The sequence below is a fragment of the Lepidochelys kempii genome, chromosome 8 (assembly GCF_965140285.1).
Source record: "Lepidochelys kempii isolate rLepKem1 chromosome 8, rLepKem1.hap1, whole genome shotgun sequence".
Classification (NCBI taxonomy): domain Eukaryota; kingdom Metazoa; phylum Chordata; order Testudines; family Cheloniidae; genus Lepidochelys; species Lepidochelys kempii.
In genome coordinates, this window is record NC_136387.1 from 69,658,692 (window position 1) to 69,680,050 (window position 21,359).

The following is a 21,359-nucleotide window of genomic DNA, read 5'->3' on the forward strand; positions in this document are numbered from 1 at the left end:
TGGTAGATACCTTACAGGGTAACTAGATTCAAAACATAGAGAACCCCTCTAGGCAAAACCTTAAGTTACAAAAAAGATACACAGACAGAAATAGTTATTCTATTCAGCACAGTTCTTTTCTCAGCCATTTAAAGAAATCATAATCTAACACGTATCTAGCTAGATTACTTACTAAAAGTTCTAAGACTCCATTCCTGGTCTATCCCCGGCAAAGACAGACTATAGACAGACACACAGACCCTTTGTTTCTCTCCCTCCTCCCAACTTTTGAAAGTATCTTGTCTCCTCATTGGTCATTTTGGTCAGGTGCCAGCAAGGTTACCTTTAGCTTCTTAACCCTTTACAGGTGAGAGGAGCTTTCCCCTGGCCAGGAGGGATTTCAAAGGGGTTTATCCTTCCCTTTATATTTATGACAGTTGTTATGCACATCGCCTCCCACAAAGTCTGTGTAACATGTGGCTGTGGTTTGAGAGAGAGGTTGGGGAATGGAAAAGGAAACAAAGTGTTCTTGTGATGTGTGGTGCCAGATCTTGTGAAAACTCAAGCACTGACTCAGTTAAAGTTTGTTAGACTTTTTGACAGTGTGGTCTTGCTTCATTCATATGGATACTCATGATGCTACATTATTATTATTTCTATATTGGAATACCATGGCAGCTAGAAGCCCCAATCCGGGCTGTGCGCTAGTGCTGAGAAAGCACATGGTAAAATACATTCAACAACCCCAGAGAGCTTAAAATATAGACAAAATGTAACATGCACAAAACCATGCAATATATTTGCAATAGGCAAGAACAAGAGAGCTTGTTTACATTTCACCACAATGCCACCATCCATGCTTACTAATTTCCCCAAATCAAGTCCACCTTCCCTCCCCTCTGATTATATGCCTCTGCCAACCAAAAGTTCCCTCCACTCACCTCATCCACACATCCTTATCTACCCTCTCCCCATAGCAAACAAAACCGGAATTATGTAAGGGCCTCCTCCTGTGCTGCTTCTCCTTCCCTTCAATGGCTCAGTGCTTGTCCCTAGAAAAGGGATCAGTCTATTTTTCTCCCTCCTGTCACAGGAGGTAGGGAAGGCAGATCTCTACTTGTCCCTAAGTGGAGGGGGCATGAAGTCTGCAGAGTCAATCTCTGCCCATTTTAGTGTGCCAGCTGCTTGTCCCTTCTCTCTCCATCCCCTCCCTCCAACCCCTAAAGTGCAGAGGAGGGCAGCTCCAATTGAGCTCATCTCCCTTCATCTGCCCTCCTTGTCACTTTGACTTATGTGAGTGAAAATGTCACTCACAGGCAGGGCTTTAAGCATTAAGCACCCTTCAGCTGTGCCTTCCAGATACTACAAGATACTCTCACAGCTTCCAAGCAGACAGCCAAGATTTTCTGTGCCGTTCCTTCTCACTTCTCCCTCACTGTCACTTTGGCACAGTGGAGCAGGAAGTGGGGAGAATTAGGCTGCCAGCTTTGTTGCTTCTTGACTCTGAACAGCAGTACATTCCACTGCCAGGTGGCAACGGACACAGGGTTACAAAGGAATGTGCAGAATTGCTGGGCCTCATCATATGTTAAAGTATTTCATTATGGCTAGCATGGAACTCATTAAAGTTTGCTCTCATTCAAAATGGCTACCATTTCTTGTTCCATTTAAAGACACTGAAGCCATAGGCTGCCATTATTAAAGATGCCATTTCCTTACAGCTTTCACATGTGAAATGAGGCTGCCTTTAGTAAAGTTGGCCACCATCTTCCAATGTTTCCACGGGGCCTGAAGCCAAGCTTCCCTGAGCGAAGATGGCTACTCCCCTGTGCTCTAAAGGTTCCAAACTAGACAGACAACTGTGAGGATAAAAGGGAATGTGGGGAGAAGCAGAGAGGCTAGTGTATGTGGGGTCCAGTGGAGAGACTGAGCAGTGTACACAGGATTGTGGGATGTAGGAAGGATTCTGAAAAGGCATGGGTAGAGACTGAAGAGCATGCAGAGGGAAAGAAGATGGCAGAAAGGAAGAATGTGAAGTATGGAATATTGTTATAAATGGGCAGCAAAAAATATAAGATAGGCAGGTGAAAATTTGGAAGAAGTGTGGGAAGGGAGATTGGATGGAACATGAAGGGTGAGCAGTATAGTCACCTCAAAATGCTTCAAAATCATGATTCAATCCCCCACCCCTCCATTATGAGATTTTAAAATTTTGGGTTGTCTTCTGACTTTACATTCTTAAGCTTTTCTGTGTAACCATGATTGCTAGAACCTTTTTTTAAATTAAATCTGAGATTGTTCTGTAAATACTCATCTTCAGGAGCTGGGGTTTTAAACAAAAACTAGATGCATGATTCAATTGTGAGAGTTGTCAACAATAGGAAAGAGACCAGAGAAGATGGAGGAGATGGACAAAATGGCACTTCCCTATGCCAAGTGTTAGGATAAAGTAAGTAGAGTCCCCCTTTGAGCACCCTGTAAAAAGGCTCTTTTTTATGACTACTTAGGCTTGAAATTTCAACTTGTATTGATCACATGCTAATTGCAGGCCAGCAGCATCTTTCTACAGGCTCAAAAAACAGAAGGCAAATAACTACCTGCCCTTACCCCCCCACCACCATTGTATTGATTGTCATTATTATTATTATCCCTCATTATTACATCATGGGAATGATTTGTTTGTTTCAATTTGTTTTAAACAAATAGCTTCAAAACATAAGAGATTTTTAGGCATAAAAAGGGGAAGCTACTGTCTAAAAGGTATCCTCATGAGTCATCATTAAAACCTGACCACAAACTGACTCCATAGATTTGTGTAGTCAGGTATTTTGTTAAACACTTCACAGAATTCCAGCATTTGTAGACTTGTTCTCCTTTGACTTTTTTTTAAATTCTCATAGTGCTCAAGAGTGCTTCTAGAGGTCAATGATTGTGATGTCTTGCGCTCCTGGCATGTTCTTGAGCTGCTCATTCATACCCCTAGGGATTGTTCCAAATGGTCAAGTAATCACTCAGATTGTCTCTGATCATTCCACTTCACAGAGCTCTTCGTACTTTGCTATCTTCTTTTCTTGTTTCTTTTTTTTTTTTTATGATTCTAGCTGCTGGTATGGCAATATCAATTAACCTGGTCTTGTTTGTCTTCATTTCTACAACAGTTATGTCCAACCTGTTTGTCTGGCCAATTCAGTCTGTGACAATATTCAGATCCCACAAAATCTTAGCCTCTTCATTCTCTAGATTGTTCTCAGTTTGGTGGTCACAATACTGCATGGTATATTTAAATCCTGAGATGTATGGACAGTTGTATAATATGGACCTGGGATTGTCTGCCTCCATACAGCACAATTAATTAATTAATTAATTAAATTTTGGTGGGTTTAAAATTAGTCTCACAATTTGGGGAGTGACTCATAATTTTGGGGGGTTGGCTAGAAGTGAGGAGAAGGAGACTGAACCACTGGAGGAAGAAAACCAGTGGAGAAAGGGGAGAGAAAGGGCCAGGTAGTAGGCAAAGAGAGAGACCATAGTAAAGAGACAAAGAAATAGGCGATTGGGATTAAGAGAGGGGAAAGGAGGAAAGAAAACTGCAGGCACTTTGTAACTAGGGGGAGAATAGTCTAGTGGTTAGTGCACAAGCTTGGGAGACAGTCCTCCTAGTTTCAGTGCTATGTTCAGTGTTGTCAGAAGCTACCGGTGTGGTGCTCTGTTCGTGTTCGATGATGATAAGTGCGTGTTCCCTCTGTGCGCTTTCCCAGCTCTGTGCAGATAGCTAACACAGCGGACCCCGAGAGAACCGCCAATGACCACAGACTCTAGTAAGGTATGAAGACACGTTGGCCAGGTTTATTGCTCAAACGAAGCATAGTGATAGTTCCCTATAGACTGTACAGGGCACACTACGAATTTATGCTCCCTGGCAATGAACTCAGCTCAGTCAGTGGCGGGACTTTCCACTGCCCGCTAGGCCGGACAAAGACACCACCCCTGGATGCATTCTTATACATAGGTACAAACAAGTTACACAGCGCTCTTGACGTATTGAGGTGCAACCCCTTTACGTAACTATGCACCACCCTTCTACGTAGTGAGGTGCCACCTCTCACCTTGTTGGTTCAAACAAAACAACTCTATCCATCATACTAGCCTTTTGCCCCTCTCCTTGTTATCTATGTGGATGGTATAAGAATGTTCTTGTACCATTTGTATACAGTTCTGGTATCCAAGACACCTTTAGATATGTTTGTGCAACAGCATAATGTTTATGCAACCTCAGCCTTTTCCTTGCCAGCTTCTGTGAGCAGTGCCTGCCTTTTGGCTCGCAGCTTAACTTTGCTTTATGTTAGCAAAGTCTTGACCCTTACTTTAGCTCATGCCTTAGGTCTCATACTGGGCCTCTGATACCAAGGGTTTATGTTTCAGGGCCTCATCTTACTACACTCAGCTTTGCCCAATTCACTGTGTGACTTTGAGAAAGTCTTGTCATCCCTCTGTGCCTGAATGTACTCCTCTATACAATAGGGATGGTGATATTGGCCCGTGCCCTACCTCACAGGTAAGTGAAAGCACCTCAGGGGCAAGTATTAGCATTTATTTATTATGATTACATAGAGAGGGACAGGGTGACCCAGAATAAGCTTGCTCACTTCGTGCCCTCACATCCACAACGATGTCCTTCAAGTTGCTACTTAGAACTTGACAGCTATGCAGCTCACTGCCGATCCCTGCCCTTCCTAGAGTCCCCATTAATCGGCTCTCCAGGTGGCCCCTAGGGGAACAGTCTGACAGCCCACGTGGCCTGTACCTGACCCTCCTGGGTCTCAGCTGCTTAGCTCCCTGGCTGCTTCTCTTCCTCCGACAGGGAGCGGCTCCTGGCTGATCTGTAAGAGCAGGGAGCCGACAGCACACATGGCCAGTCCCTGCTCCTCCTAATGTCCTGGCTGTTCACCTTCTCTGCTGCTTTTCTACCGCCCTCATCACCAGTCTCTGTGTCTGTCTCTGGCTATTTCAAGCTGTCTATGGTAAGATTCTTGTGTCTAGCCGCCTCTAGACAAAGGGACAGAAATGGCGGGCTGCACATTGCTCTCTGGCCATAGTAAAATGCTTCTGTTACCAGCACACGGGATGGGAGAAAATGCAAACTTTATCTCGGGGCTTTGGAGAGCCAGCCCGCCCCCTGCCGGTGATTTCGGAGTGCGTGGGCTCTGCCAGCTCCAGTGCCCTGTAGCTCTTTCCTGTGTGGCTACTGGAGCCCGCTCCGCAGCTCAGGCTGCCAGCAAATCCCGAAGTGAGGCTAGCGAGAGGGGGTGAGTCGGTCCGTGTTTGGTTAACAAATTCCCTGCAAAACAGCCCCCGAGCCCCCCAGAGCTGTGCTGATGTCACATCCGCTGCCCAGGTCTCAGCCCCTCTGCCAGCAGCGAGGGCTCCGCTCTTTTCTTGGGTCAAAACTTTTGCGGTGGGTTGGTTGCGGGCGGAGGGAAGGGGGCGAGGGGAAGGGGGGGGGCTGGAGGCGCTTCAGCACCACGGCCAGCGCCTTCCTCGCTTGCCTTCCCTGGGCTGGCGCTCCCCTCCCTCTCCGCTCGAAGGATGCCTGCGGAATGATTGTCCCTCGGGCGGCTGCGGCTTCCAGTCGGCTCCGGCGGGCGGGCAGAAAGTGCAACTGACTAGCCTGGGCTCTGCAGCGAGAGCGGGGTGAATGAATGAAGAGTGAAAAAAGCGGAGCACACCTTGGATCAGAATGCAGGCGGCCTCCAACATCCTCAACCTGCTGCTGCTGGCTTTGCTCGCTGGGCTCGATCCTTCCAAGGTAGGAGACGGTGTATTGTGGTTTGCGTGAGACCATCTGAAAGCTGTCCTCCTATGCCCAAGGCTCCTTCTTCCCCCCCCCCCTTCCTCCCGCTCCTGGCAGATGTCAAGTTCACCTATCCCAGTAATGCCACCTCAAGGTAAATAAATAAATAAAAATAAATGTTTTATGGAGCAGGCAATGCGGATCTCTCAGGGTTTGGCTTTCGGCGTGGAAAGGCTTTTGCGTGTCCTTTTGTTGTCCGATCAGCAACACTGGATAGTAACGGGAAGGATATTTTGTTGTCAACATTCATTGAGATGTCTGGTGCCATTGTTTAAGAAAGAGATGCCCCCCCAGGCCCCGCTCCTTTTCTCTATGTGTATGCTGGAAATTGGTCAATAATTCTAACAACGCAGACGTGCTGCAGTTTGTGTCCAAAACATTTGGGATGCTCCTACAATTGAAACCTCGAATAGAAAAGATTAATTGTCTCTGATCGCTGATATTCCGATTCCCGCCTCCCCCTCCGGAGTTTACTTTATCAGACAAAAATAAAAGAAGCTGGTGATAGAAGCGTTACAACGCTAAGACTAGGATGGAAACAACGGTTATCTGTTGAACTCTGGAAACTGTCCAGCTCTGGCTGAAATTAACACTAGACTACCCAGCACAAGTCAAGGAGATATTTATAGTGACCAATGAATATACATCAGCCATTATGAAACGTTTAGCATTAGCATCAACACTGGCATCAGTGTTGTAAGAAATGAATATATATATATATATATTTAGACTGAAAACTGAAGTGTCACGGGGAAAAAAAGGCTTAGGGTTTTTTCCCCTTGAGTACAATAGCCACGCTCTAGACTGCAGCAAAGTTTCATTATTTTCAAGTGCATTCAGGTATCAAAAATATCAGCTCTGAAACTGAATTATGAATACTTAAAAGTAAGCAATATCTTACATTATACAACCTGTCTTGTGTAGGGAATTTAAAAATCCTTTAATAATTTATTGAAAATCAGCCTTGTCCAATACCATTTAATAGCACTGATAACTGAAAACCACTAGACCACTGTATTTTGTGCAGTATAAACTTAGAACTTGTCTCATCTGTCTCAGTATTTATGTTATGCAATCTTTGGATTCCTTGTAGGCTATATACGAAGGTAATGAGTACTTTTGTTGAGTATATCAGTCCATTACCACAAGTAGTATACATTGTGTTGTCATCACTTATACAGTATGTATGTGAATGTCATTTTAATGATGCCTTTTTAATACTAAACCACTGTGTGAAACAGTTTCAGCACTAGTAAACAGGTAGATGTCAAAATTGATCACATAAAAAACAATGGGTTTCAGAGTAGCAGCCGTGTTAGTCTGTATCCGTAAAAAGAAAAGGAGTACTTGTGGCACCTTAGAGACTAACAAATTTATTTGAGCATAAGCTTTCGTGAGCTACAGCTCACTTCATCAAATACAGTAAACAATGTCCATCTTGAAAAATACACTGAGATAAAACTTTAAAACCATTTCAATGGAAATCTAATTTACATCTGTAGAAATAATTTTTGAGGATTTTTAAAAATAGCAAATCTAAGTGAAATTTACCTTACAAAACCCATAAGTAAGCTCAAGTAATTGTTAACACTGAAGTGTTTAGTAGCTATTATTGTAATCTATAAAGAGAGATTCACCAAGCAAATACATGAGAGTTGTACATATGTATGAGCAGCAACATGTGCTTATTTTATATTAGTGAAATTCCATACATACATTTTATGTTAATGAAATCCCATACTTACATTTTGTTTTATCTGTTTTTCTGTACATGCGAGAGGCAACAATCTAGCCACAGTCACACCTAGTCAACTCTTTTAATGTCAAAGGGAGCCAGTGCCTGAGAGCAACTGTGGGCAGAATTTATATCAATTTGTCTATCTCCACAATAGTAAAACCCCTACTATAGGAACTGAAGTGAAGCTGGCATACTTCTTTCTGCCCCACATCAGGTGTCAGTGATGTCCCCCATATACATGATGGCATAAACTCTCCATCAACCATGTCTATACTCATTTAGAACAGAAAAGACGTAATGATCCACTTTAAAGATATGCATATATTAACTTTTCAAACTTTGCTTCTAGCCCTTTTGGTACTGCATTATACTATGCAGAGGGCATAAAAATAGCCTTTTATTCTACACACTGTGTGACATTTTACGGGATATTAAAATGTTCATTGCAGGCTATTTTAATTTTGTAAAGGGGTCATGGACTGAAAAGCAAAAAAGTCCTTAGGATAATATAAAAATAAAAGGCCCTAGTCAAACTTTGCTATTTAACAGAACTGAGCTGGCTTTTCATAGATCTAAACACCAAAGGCATACACTTCTCTCAATGATTTTTTTTGCCAGATTAAGCATATAAAGTATATTGAATATAGCAAATTATACATCTAATTATTCACATTTTAAGACTTTAAATAATAGCTTTCAAATTTCTGTGACAAATTATGTATATGCAAAACTCCTCTAGTTGTCTTTATTTTTATTGCCTTTTAATGTCTTTATTTTAGTTATTGACTGACTTCAGTAAATAAGTACAAATAATGACTGAAAGCACATAGGAAATAGCAGTAGTACAAATATATTCATTTATTTATTTATTTAAGAAGAAATGAAGCAATAATATTCTGCCCTTCAGATTGGATAGCATATTTGCCATTTGAAATTAGTTGGGGGGACTAAGGGGATGTTATGCCTTTTTTTTAAAAAAGAATTATTTGTGATAACTTCGCTCAGCTTTTATGCTTATCCATTTTAGTGAGAGCTAATTCTATATGAGTATATATATATACTTATGAATATTTACACACCCGCTGCACATGCACATTACCTTAATAAATCATATTAAAAGTTTTGGAATAGATGACATAATATATTTTTACTAATGTGCTAGATATTGTGATAGATTTACTGTGTAGACAGTAATAAATATATCCAATAAGTTATTTAAAAAACCCAAATAAATAAATAGTAATAATAATACCTACAGCTTATATAGCACTTTTTGTCACTAGACCTCAGAGCACTTTACAAAGGCGGTCAGTATCATTTTTCCCATTTTACAGATTTCACAGAAATCAAAACGTTCCCCAACAGAGAGGCCACTATTGACTCTTAGAGGATCATATGATATTTGTACTCTTATTGTGACAAGCATTCTGTGTTAGAACTTATTAGGCTATCTTCCAATCATAAAGCGTTTACGTGTCGCCATCTCTTGGTAAGATATGTAACCAGAAAAAGTGTATAGTTTAGTCTTTAATTTCTGAAATGCTAAAGTGTTTATATAAACTGAGTTCATTTATTTTCCACATTGACACATTTTTAGTATTTTTGTTAAACTTGACAGAATATTGACTGTGCATGGAAACTCTTCTTTAAGTAAATGGAAAGCAGTTCACCACCAATTGATTTTACAAGTTTTTAATGCTGCTGACAGACCATCAATTTTAGTTCAAGAAAATGATTAAAATGTCTTGTCTCTTAATTAGACTATAATTATAATATCTACTTATATGGAAAATACAAAAAAATCATTGTTCATAATAATGTACTTCAGTAAAGTTTTATTTCCATCAGAGTGGCTGAATAGTTAGCAAGAAGTCTAGTTTTAATCAAAAGGTTTCAATTAGAAATATGAAAGCTTCCCTCGGTATTTCACTCAGATCCAATATCTTGAGAGAAAGAACTATTAAATATTTGGAAATTCCTAAGAATTGCTGCTAGATGGCATCTCTGTGCTGCTTTTCTAAAAGCGTGGTGTATTGTAATGATCTTGATAGTATATAAAGTGGCCTTCTGTTAAAAGGACCATTTTAGGCAGGCCATCATTTAATCACTATACCAAATAATCATGATAGTATAACAGAAGTAAGCATTTCAAAGCTATTCAGTGCTCACCTCTGAAGAAAATAAGCAGAGAATGTTTAAAGGACTGTCTTCATTCTAGCCAGAAATATTTAGTTTTAATTTTGAAATCCTAGAACTTAAATAGGCCTTAAAAATGTGCATGCATCATTCAAACACAAATTTTACATGTACATTATTTCTCTAAGTCCCGTAATTGCTTTATGTTCCACATTTGATTGGTTTTGATTTCTTGAAATTTGCCAAAAAAAAGTTTCAAAAGAAGACAGACTAATGAAATCAGAACAGGACCAAATGTATAGCATAGTCAGGAAAAGAGTGTAAATTATATATATGGCTTTTATTAACATGATTTTGGAAAAGCTGAAGAACAAAAACAGATCTAAAATTCGTTGGTTACTGCAGAATGTATACTATATCTCTGTATTTTCATCTTAAAATTGTTTGTACTTGTAGATTTTCAAAATCCATAAAGTTGTTCAGAAACTGTAATAGTCTTCATACTGTTTGCCCAAATAGCAACTAAAAACTTTTTTCCCAGAGAGTTAAAGGAAAAAAGGAGTTATATCAAGTATGCTTCATTAGTGTTACAAGTTAATTCATTCCCTTTATGAAATTCCATATCAGTAATATCATACATGTGCCAAAATACATTATTTTTATTGAAAGTAATGACTCCATAGTTCTATGATCCATTGCTATGTACATGTCAAATCTCATTAGCCACTATGTAATTAATTTAGCCTATTTTTTCTACTATCTGTGGTTAGTTAATATGAAAATCTGGCATTAACCATCAAGCCTACATATGACATTGGGAGACATGAAAGTTCTAAAACATTCATTTCTGAGTCTTGTCAACTACCACCTGGTGTCTGATCCCCTATTTCTGAGCAAGATAATTTAGAATCCAGGGAAGAACTGTCTTCAATTACATGTAACTTTGTCCCCATCCTTGATCCTCCCATACTTGGGTTCAGAGTAGGATATAACACAGGGATGACGTTAGCCACTAGCAGCTGTTCTATTTCTATTTATGAACAGGGTCCAAATACCACTGGTTCTCTCAGCAATAAACAATACGATTGGTCATCAGACAGTAATTTTTTGCCTTAGAGACCTGGAAAGAGTGAATGGAATTGAATAAAGTTGGTTCATATATTTCCTCTCAATCCAGCCCCGAAGGGCACCACTTCCACATTGGCTGTGAAGTTACACAAGGATTCTTTTTCATTTTATTCTAATACTATTGGAAGAGATTGTGACAAAACAAGTGACACACAGAGTTGCCAATTCTTGTGATATTATCAAAAATGACATAATTTTAGGTGTATATATGGGAGGAGGTGTTAAGCTGCTGCTATCAGAAGAAAACAAAAACCATGTATTTTTAAGCACTAACTAAAAATGGCCACTGTTTCCCATTATTCTTAACAAGACTGGAGCCACAGGTTGCCAAGATGGCTACTGTTGCAGGTGGAAGTTGGATGGTTATTGACTCCCAATGTTTTTAGTACAAAGACAGTTTCACACTCTCTAGATGAATGCAGACTTAGCTACAGCTACAGTTGTCAATACACTGAAATCTCCCAGGTTGACAGTTATAATGACCTACATTAAGAAATGAACCTGGAGGCACTGAATAACCTACAGCTGATTCAGAACACAGCAGCCTCACTATAACATAGCGAGACACAAATACATCAATACAGAGCTCTGGGTTCTAATAGAATCCCCTCCAAAACATTATTATTAATTAACGAATGCCCAAGTGAGACAATAAAGATGAAAAAGTTCAAATATAAAATATAAGGAATGGAGATAAAACAGATGCATAAGTCAAAACAAAAAAAATGTAAAAATGTCTAAAAGGCTTAGGAAGGTATCACACACATTTTAGCCATTCAGTAGCCTCGGGATCAGCAGTGCGGGGACTGGAAAGTCCTCCTGATAGTCCAACATGAGATGAGCTGCCATTCACTAGATGTGCCGCATTCTCCACTCCACCACAACTACACAGAGGGCAGTTCCTGAGTCCCAGTTGCAGTCATTTGTACACCTCACCACCCTGCATTTGAAAATGTTCAGCTTGCATCAGAGCTAGCATGGCAGGTCATAGCCAGGCAGTCTCTCATCAGGCTGAGTAATGAGGAGGAAGTTTCTTACAGAGGGAGCAGCTCATTCCCATTTTGCTTGCCACAATGTGGCAAGATCTGATAGCCACTTGGTGTTTGCTAGTCTCATAGTTCCCGTTATTATTTTCATCATTTGATTCAGTTGTACATCAACTAGCTTTGTCTGGGAAGAGTTTAACCACACAGGAGTAGCAGAGAGCTAGCAGGAAGCTGCAAAATGTTTGTGCATTAGGTTCCCAAGTTGATCCTGCAAGCTTGATTAGGAGGCCATTTCTGGTCTTAATCTTCTGAGCTACCTAGGTGAGGTGGTCCTTGTAGGTAAGTGTGTGAGCTAAAGTAACTCCTAGATAGAGTTTTGAGTCATGTGCCAGCTCTTCTTCATCCAAGAAAATGTTGAGCTCTTGTAGCTGAGATGGAAGCATGACAACATAGTCTTTGACTCACAGGACTTAAGTCTCTTAAGTAATAGCCACTAATGGTGGCTTCAGTTGTCCTCAGTCTTTTTGAAGACTCTGTCTCTTGAAACGAGGCAGATGTTATCTGTCTATGTGAATTACCTTGAAATTGTCAGAGGCAGATCATTCATAAATATGTTCAACAATGTTGGAGCAAGAACATATCCCTGGGTATCATGTGGACATGGATGGTCATGCCCAATTGTTGGAGCAGTAGTCTGGCCTCCGGTCAGAGCAGGAGTCAGGCATGGTGGTTAGAGCAGGAATCATTAGCCAGGATTCAGAGTTCAGGGTCACAGCTGGAGTCAGATGCCAAGTGTCAGAGCCAAGGCTCACACCTAGAGTCAGGAGCTGGAGCCTATGCTCAGAATCGGAGTCAGAGACCAGAGCCAAGGGTCAGAGCTGAAATCAAAGGTCAGGAATTAGAGCTGAGAGTCAGAACCAGGTTACCTAGAGTGAAACAAACCAGGGGAAGGGCTGGATCCAAGGCAGCAGCAGGGCTGGAACAAGGAGCAGGTCTGGGAACCAGCAGGCAGAGGAGCTATTGCAGCCATGGGCAAACACTTTGAGCAGCTAATGAACTGCTGCTACCACTGGTCTTAAGAGCTGATCTAATGACTTTTCCAACCAGACACTGTAGCCACTCAGACAGCCCCCTGCGGGTCAGTTGCGCTCATTAGGGTTGCCCAGAGACTGGCTATGCTGCAGGTCCTTCTTCCAGACTGGCTCTGCTACCAGACTCTGATTCCTGACCCTGAGATCCCAGTGAATGCCAAATTAAATTCAAAGTCCTAGCCTTCATCTGTACAGCCCCCAATAGGCTGGGACTCTCAAAGACTTTCAGAAAGATGACAATCTATCATGATACCTTTAATCTCAGAGGCATTGGATATTTTAACAAGTGAGGATGAACCTCACAGGAGTAGATTCATGACTTTTTTTGGTGTCTGGACCTTGAGTATGGCAGTCTCTACCACAAGGAATTACAAAGACAACATTCAGGAGCAAACATAAACCCCATCTCTTGATAATAGCTTTCCCACAATAACAACTGACAATAGTTATTGTAATTTATAGACATGATGATGTAGGTTTTTGAACTAGGCATGCTGCCGCACCCTGTGGATTGAAGCGATTTCCATTATATATAGAGTTTACAGTTTGGTTCAATTGCTCTCAGCACTCCCACTGTACAAATTCTTTCAGTACCCCTCAACTCCAACATAAAAAAACCCCTCAATATTCTCTCTGGAAGGGAGAAGAATACCAAAGGAGAAAACTGAAAATCTCATAGACCTTGCTTAATTTTTGTAAGACATTCACTTACCATGACAATGAACATGGCATATGCACCTAGAGACAGAGAGAATCTTTTAATGGCATATGTCAGTCAAATGTGTTTCTAAAATCATGATCTGGGGAGAGGGATGTATGTAAAAGTTCAACATGCTATCTAATTAGAATGGAGTTCTGAGTCCCACAGCTAATAAAAAACTGAGACTATATACAGTAATTATGCATACTATAATTTAAAGAATAATATTGTTTTAAATGCTGTTGAGGTAGAAACATATATAGTAAGCCTACAAAATATTTTAACAGATTTCAAGAACTTGGAAATTAGGACCAAAGAACTTTGAGGTCACCTACAATGTAAAGGTGATAATCTGTCCTATGTCTCACAAACAGACTTGGCTGATATTCATGCACCGCAGTGCACCTGCAAAGCAGAGCAGATGTGCCTCATTTCACCATGTGATATTCATGCTTTTCTTTTTAGAAGAATATCTTTCAGAAGTGCAAAAATTCCAAATATGGTCATAGCCACAATCCAAGTATGTCTATCACTACTGTTACTCAGTCTGGCTCATTCAAAGACTATTTTTTCATAGGTAAATAAGCTGGTTATTAGTTGAAAGGAACTTCCCAGTAGCTCCTGTAGTGCACATCACTGGTCTTCAGGGGCTTAGACTTGGCCATGTGGGCTTTGATTAATACCTCTAAACAAAAAACAAACAAACATCCTGTAAATTTAGTAATCATGATATCCATGCTGGATATGGGAATGAAGTTCTTTTACCATTGCTGCCTATAGAAGGCATGCCCCCGCCAGCTACACACAGCCTAATTCTTACTGATAGCCTCTCCAAAACCTAAGAGGCATTAAGGGTCCTTTGTTAAAGGAGAAAGAGCTTTCTCTTCCTTCTTGTCTCCTTCCAGTGTAAAACCCATCTACTCACCCATGTGCTTGAATGGAGTGACAGGTGGTATAGCATTTTTTTCTTCTGTATCAGAAAGTTGATACTGTGGTTGGTTAATTTATATTTATCTACGTTTTCAGGACAATTCTTGTAGGAGAATTTTGTAGAACAATAAGCTATTAAACTGGGGCGAGGCAGTCTTTGTCATCCAATTTCATAACTGAGAGATCAGGGATTTTGCTATCCCAGGGTAGTGAAACCTACTGGTAAAAACTGCTGGGGGTTGGCCTGGGCTAGTTCTAGGCCAGAATGTTTGCTGGGCTTGTGGTCTAGTCCTGTGGGACAGTCCAAAATTGATCCTCAGACCAGCCAGAAGGAGTTTGTTTGTTGATTCAGTCAGGAGAAAGATGCAGGTGCAATCATTTTGCAAGTATGTTTATTCTTGTTTGTTTTCCTCCCTTGGTTATTTTTGTTTTGTTCATGTTCAGTAACAGTTGCAGCCTATGGGCTTTTATCTCCAATCAGATTGTGAGCATCCTTTACAATGTTGCAGACTGAAGTCTTATATTTATTCACTGCACAGGTACAGCATAGGAAATGGCCTTACAAGCTTCTCCACCCTGCCTCGCTCACCTTGGGGATCACTTGCAGAAGTGAGAAAATAGTTCCGTTTCAACTGTCCAAGCTGTGTGCATCTTTGGCCTGGCTGCACAGCCAGCCAGCAAAGGTGTCAAATTAGTGTCAATGGAGGTGACAGTTTTTTGTGATATGGAAACTTTTTCACTGGGAACTGGACTGAGACATCCAAACTCATTTTATGTAAGTCACTAAACAGTCACAAGATGTTAACTTACAATCATTATCAGAACTAGGCTGGATTTGAACTGCCAGCCTAGAAGTAAAAGGTTTTATATCTCATTGCCCAGTTGCCTCTGTGTCTTTGTGCTTTTTATTTAGAGGACAGATATTCTAGAACACATCAATTCCAACAAAATAAAGTTATTTACAAAATGTCTATTGGCATTTTATAAAGGATTTTATTGAGTGTGAATCTACAGGATGAAAAAAATCCTTTAATATTTTGGCCCTTTCCGAGTCTCTCTCTCATGGAGTATCCATGCAATCATTCACAACAGCTTTATATAGCCCAAAATGTAATACTTCTTGTTTCTTCATTCCACTTGGAAATGATTATGATCAAGAAGAAAGTCATCAAATGGATTCCTTGACATTTATTCAAATGAATCCCTATAAATCTGATTATAGCTTTAATCTCCAATGTAGTATTACTTCCCTTGAAAACATTTTTCAGTTGGGACAACCAGGATTTAGGTACATTCTACAGACAAAGGGGCCACACTTGTCCCTCTGATTTCAGGGAGTGATGCAAGTATTTGCACCTTTCTGCAGCTGTGGAGTAAACTGTACTGGGGCAGTTGGGTGAAGGAGGATCCGCAGTAAAGGCATGTTGCAGAACTCCTTTATAAATTGTCAGTGGCAATTTTGGGAATGTGTTTGTTCTTATGTAGCTGATGTGCTCTGGGATAGCTTTCTGATTGATATACTTTGCCATATGTATGCATGGTTGTTGGTTTCTAATTAATTAATTAATTAGAAGCACCCAGATTAAGGTCTCAGAGTAACAGCTGTGTTAGTCTGTCTTTGCAAAAAGAAAAGGAGTACTTGTGGCACCTTAGAGACTAACCAATTTATTTGAGCATGAGTTTCGTGAGCTACAGCTCACTTCATCGGATGCATACCGTGGCGGTATGCATCCGATGAAGTGAGCTGTAGCTCACGAAAGCTCATGCTCAAATAAATTGGTTAGTCTCTAAGGTGCCACAAGTACTCCAGATTAAGGTCCTGATTCAAGATAGCACTTATAGATACTATAATCCATCCCTGCCTAAAATAGTATGTAAGCATATAATTAATTTTTAAGCATGGACTTCAGTGGGACTTGAGCACATGTTTAAGTGCTGTACTGAATAAGGATGATATCTAGAATTAGGGCATAAGGGTCCGATGATTCAGCAATATTTTATCACATAAATAGTTGTTAATTATTTACGGGAGCAGACCCATTGTACTTATTATAGAATGTAGTTGTTTTCAATTGTTGTTTGTATTTATTTTATTTATTGCCTTTGGGGTGGTGTTATTCCTTTATATAAATAAGAAAAGTAACTTATTTAGTGTCCAAATAAATATTTATTCCTACATCATTTGAATATGGGTTATTTCTATTTCAGTTTCCAAATACTCTTCTGCAGGATATTCCTTATTTTTCTGCCCTTTGTTATAGTCACACCAGTGCTGTGGTGTGCAGGTGAACTAACATTCTCAGCACACAATTTATTTCTGTATTTTTTCAAAATATTGGATTTGATGTTAAAAAGCAGTGGAGAACAGAGCAGCTGAAAACTTACAATGCTTTAACAATGTAATATATCATTTTTGAAACATGCAACGACTGAGATTTACTATGCAGAAGCAGTTCAAAAGCATTTTATTTTTAACAACAATCCACACAGATCTTCATTAGATTTTAGTAATCATAATACAACATTTTCAAAGTAAAACTGCTCTCTTTTTAACAAGACATGAGCAGTTAGTGAATTGCCGGTCACTCTGGACCCAACAGAACTGATCCTGTTCCTACTACATCCAATAGGAGTTTTGCTGTTGTCTTTGGTAGGAGCAGAAGCAAGCCCATTATTTGTAGTTTATAGCTCTTTGGCTCCCCATTATTTTCCAATTAGCCAGCGCTAGCTGAACATGAATGTTCACTGGGTCCCACCGTCCAGCACATTTTGTGAAAGCACAAAATTTTGATGTATTCCTTATAAGGATTCTATTTCTGTACCACAGAAACCTTATAAGTCATTTTCTTTCTTTGCAATTTAAAACAGGGTTTTTCTAAATGTTATTTTTAAAGGGAGAGCTAGAGAGAGAAAAACTGTTAATAACTCCAAGTCCACATATGCCAATTATTATGCTCATACGTTATATTCATGGTGAGAAATCTCTCAAAATTAGTACTAGCTGGGAAATGATTTTTGTTTCCATAAAGAAATTTAAAAAAATATTTTGCCTTTCATTCAGATTTCCAGTTGAAATTTCTGTTTTGATGAAAAATGGCTTTTTTGTTAAAAAAAAGAATCAGCGGAAAAATTACAGTCATTTCTTCTCAAAGACCCACTTCACATATAGTCTTTTATTTGCAGATTTTCAACTTTTTAAATAATTCTAAAGATACTAGCGGAAAGAAATATTTAAAATGCAAGGCATATATGCAGGTCCATTTGAGGATAACTAAGTCAGATCTTAAAACCCTTATGTATACACTGATGAATTATCTGAGCTTGCGTGGGAGAGTCTAAATTTCAAAATTACCTTAGTATTATTGTTCCTACACATGCTTCAGATTCAGTGGTCCAGTCTGGGTCCCTCTTTAATATTTAGCAAATTTTAAAGAGAGGTGAAATAAGCTTACATATAGAACTGATATAATGATTCACATGAGTGGAACGCATAGACTATGGCTGCTCCTATAAGTTTATGAGTACTTTCTGTGAGATATTGTGTGCCCTCATCTCCCATCGGCTTTCCCAGAATTTGGGGCTTGGGCCCATAATGAGATCACAAAAAGAATCATACATGCTATCTGTGTAAGTATTTAAGTGCATTTTCACAAAGTGTCCAAAGAGGCTTGTGTTTGACAGCCTAACAAATGTTAGAGCATTCCAAATAATTAAGAAATGAACAGATTAAATATCATAATCAACTGACAAGAGACTGATTCTGGTACCTTATTATAAAGGCTATTAAGTCAGAGAAGTGCATACAAGAGCCCCCAGAAATGCTTCAATTGTACCAAAGGAGAAGAACCAAAGGAAGTAAATAACATTAGGCTTGTTGCATCAGTAGGCCACATATATAAACTACAAATAAATAAATATAAAGAAGCTGTAGACAGAAAATTTACTTCCTAACTGCCTTGCTAAATTCTGAACTTTTTACTGAGAATTTGTCCCCTTAAATTATTTGTTACAGTATGCCCTGAATTAATTGTTTTAATGTTCACAATACATCAGCAACATTTTTTATTTTTGTGATTTATGCGGAGAGGATTTCTGCCTAATAGATTTAATCTAGCATTAGAATGCTTATGTCATCACAAGTTAAGCCAAACAATTACTTAAATGTGTATTTCAAACTCTTAGCATTACATTCAAGATTGTTGTTGTTTTAAAATTGCGTTTCCTACTGTCAGTCAGCAGAGTATTTTCATTTTCTTTTGTGTTGTGCCCTGATACACTCATTGATTTTTTTTCCAGTCAGAAGCCATTCATCCATTATATTTATATATAGATGTAAAATCAAAAGCTCTGGTCAAGGTACTTGTTACTATGTAATATTCAGTGTGAGTAGAATTTCTGGTCCATTTGGTTGTTATTTTGGTAACAAATAGTTTTCATCCATTATTTTACATACTTCTAATTGTATTTGAGATACAAAAACTAAAATGAATTGAGCAGTGTGACTAAAGTTATCCTGATTGTGAACAGTAATGTGAGGGGGAGGGAGAAGGAAGAGAGCAACTACTAGTGTGGTCTTCCTCCCTTAATTTAAAACAATTTCTATTCGGACAGGTTGGTTTGAGGTGCTTTTTCTTCCTGATTCCATAAATTGTGAAAATAGATCAAAATCAGAACCTTGAATACACTCCCTTTTACACCTAAGAGAGGGGAGGGACAGAGCAGACTATCTAGAGCCAAACCTATGGTTTTAGTTCTGGATTGGATTCCAAACTGGAAAGTGTCCATTGTTTTCTATTTTTGTTTTAAATGATTTTACAGAAAAGAAATATAAAACAACAACTCAGTGCACATACATCTTAGGAGCTGATACTCACAAAGCATTCAAGATGCATGTACAGCAAGCCAAAATGTGTAAAGACGGAAATTATATTTATGTTCCAATAATCTAATTCCAAAGCAATAAAAAATACCCTGTGACCATTCACACAACATAAATGCCTAGAGGTAAATAATTGTAGTCAACAGTTTACACACTACCTATAGTCTGGAAGTTGTTCATCCAATAATTACCTATAATTAATACATTTGCAGAAATCAGGAAAGGTTTGTATATTATTCATGAACCAGAATGAAGACCTAAATTCACTGAACTTTTGATTTGTTTATTCCTGTCTTACTAGCTCTACTTTATAGTTGATACACCCAGAGGTAATGCAATATCCCACAAAGGTAGCAATTACATATAGATAAGGACATTTTTATTAAGCAGAAAAAAAAGAATTATAATTTTTCCTTCATACTTATGTTCTCTATCCATTACATCTCTTTCCAAATCATAAGAAGAAGCCAGGCACCTGCAAAGACAGATAACTTTATGAACTTCATTAACTGATACAACTTCTGGAAAAAGAGATAAAATGACATTTTTGATAACATGTGGCTTGTATGATATCTGGGCTACTGAATTTTCTAACCATTTAAAAGATAATCTGAATAATGATGAGTTGTCTGAAGTATCCATTCACGATATATGACTGCATCTTAGACTAGGAGTATCTGACTGAGAAACAGAAGTCCATCCTTGTAGCAGAAATTGATGCATTCAAATTATGTAAATTATGGATGAGTCCATGTGAAAACTATTTTTGCTATGGTTTCGGTATGCTCTCGTCTGTTCCGAAGTTTCTTTCAAATATGTATTACATTTATAAAACCAAATGTCCAATTCAGTTCTACCAAAAGAAATATTGGGCAATTTACAAAATGATGGTTTAAGTATTTCAAGTTCTTTTCTTGATCTTCTACATGTCTGCACCATGCAATGTTGTCATAAATACTAGCAGACAACTGCGACTGTGAAGTTGTAACCTTATTTTTTCATTATCTTTTTCTTGAAGAACACTTATTGATTTTTCCACATTGGGAACTCTTCTTCTAAAGACATTAAGAGATGAATGTATATTTCCTAAAATAATTTCCATCTCCTCAAGAGCCATATTCATAGACTCTAATTCCAGACATTTGAGAATTGGTCAGTTGATCAGAATCAGAGCTGGGAATATCATGTGGGTTAGACACTAAAACATTTCCTGAGGTGACAGGAATCTTTTTCAAAGTAACATATAAAGTGCCATACCAGACCACAAAAAGGTCCATCTAGACCAGTAACCTGTTCTGGCAGTGGCCATTATCCATATATATATGATAATTTTTAAAAAACTTACTAAGTCTAAATTATATCTTTTGGTAGTGACTTTCACAGGTTATATGTTGGGTAAGAAGTATTTACTGTAATAAATTTTAAATGTTGGCCTTAGAATCTGCTATAACAGTGGTTCCCAAACTAGGGGCACCACTTGTTCAGGGAAAGCCCCTGGCAGGCTGGGCCGGTTTGTTTAGCTGCCACATCTGTAGGTTCAGCCGATCGCAGCTCCCAGTGGCCGCGGTTCGCCACTCTCAGCCAATGGGAGCTGCAGGAAGTGGCGCAGGTCGAGGGACATGCTGGCCGCCACTTCCTGCAGCCCCCATTGGCCTGGAGCAGCAAACCGCTGCCACTGGGAGCTGCAATCAGCCGAACCTGCAGATGCAGCAGGTAAACAAACCAGCCCAGCCCACCAGGGGCTTTCCCTGAACAAGCAGTGCTCCTAGTTTGGGAACCACTGTGCTATAATGTCCCCATGTTCTTGTATTATAAGAAAAGGTCACTAGAAGTACCAATTTACCTTTTCTTAACCATTTGTTATTTTTCATACTTCTCTCATGGCCTCCCTTATCTGCCGTCTCTCCATACTAAAGGGTTCCAATCTTTTCAATCTCTCTG

At 39.3% G+C, this 21,359-nt stretch overlaps 1 protein-coding gene across 2 annotated transcripts in view; it reads left to right on the plus strand.

Annotated features, from left to right (window-relative positions):
- The first annotated feature begins 5,315 nt into the window (after positions 1 to 5,315).
- Positions 5,316 to 21,359, plus strand: part of OLFM3 (olfactomedin 3) — a 119,670-nt gene continuing 103,626 nt past the window's right edge. The window contains exons 1-2 of one of the 2 annotated variants that reach the window (XM_073356874.1): positions 5,713 to 5,785; positions 15,079 to 15,314. In XM_073356874.1, coding sequence (XP_073212975.1) covers positions 15,240 to 15,314 — 75 coding nt within the window. In that variant the 5' untranslated portion in view covers positions 5,713 to 5,785; positions 15,079 to 15,239. Of the gene's footprint in view, positions 5,786 to 15,078; positions 15,315 to 21,359 lie in introns of both variants that reach the window. The other variant, XM_073356875.2, reaches the window with a different exon arrangement.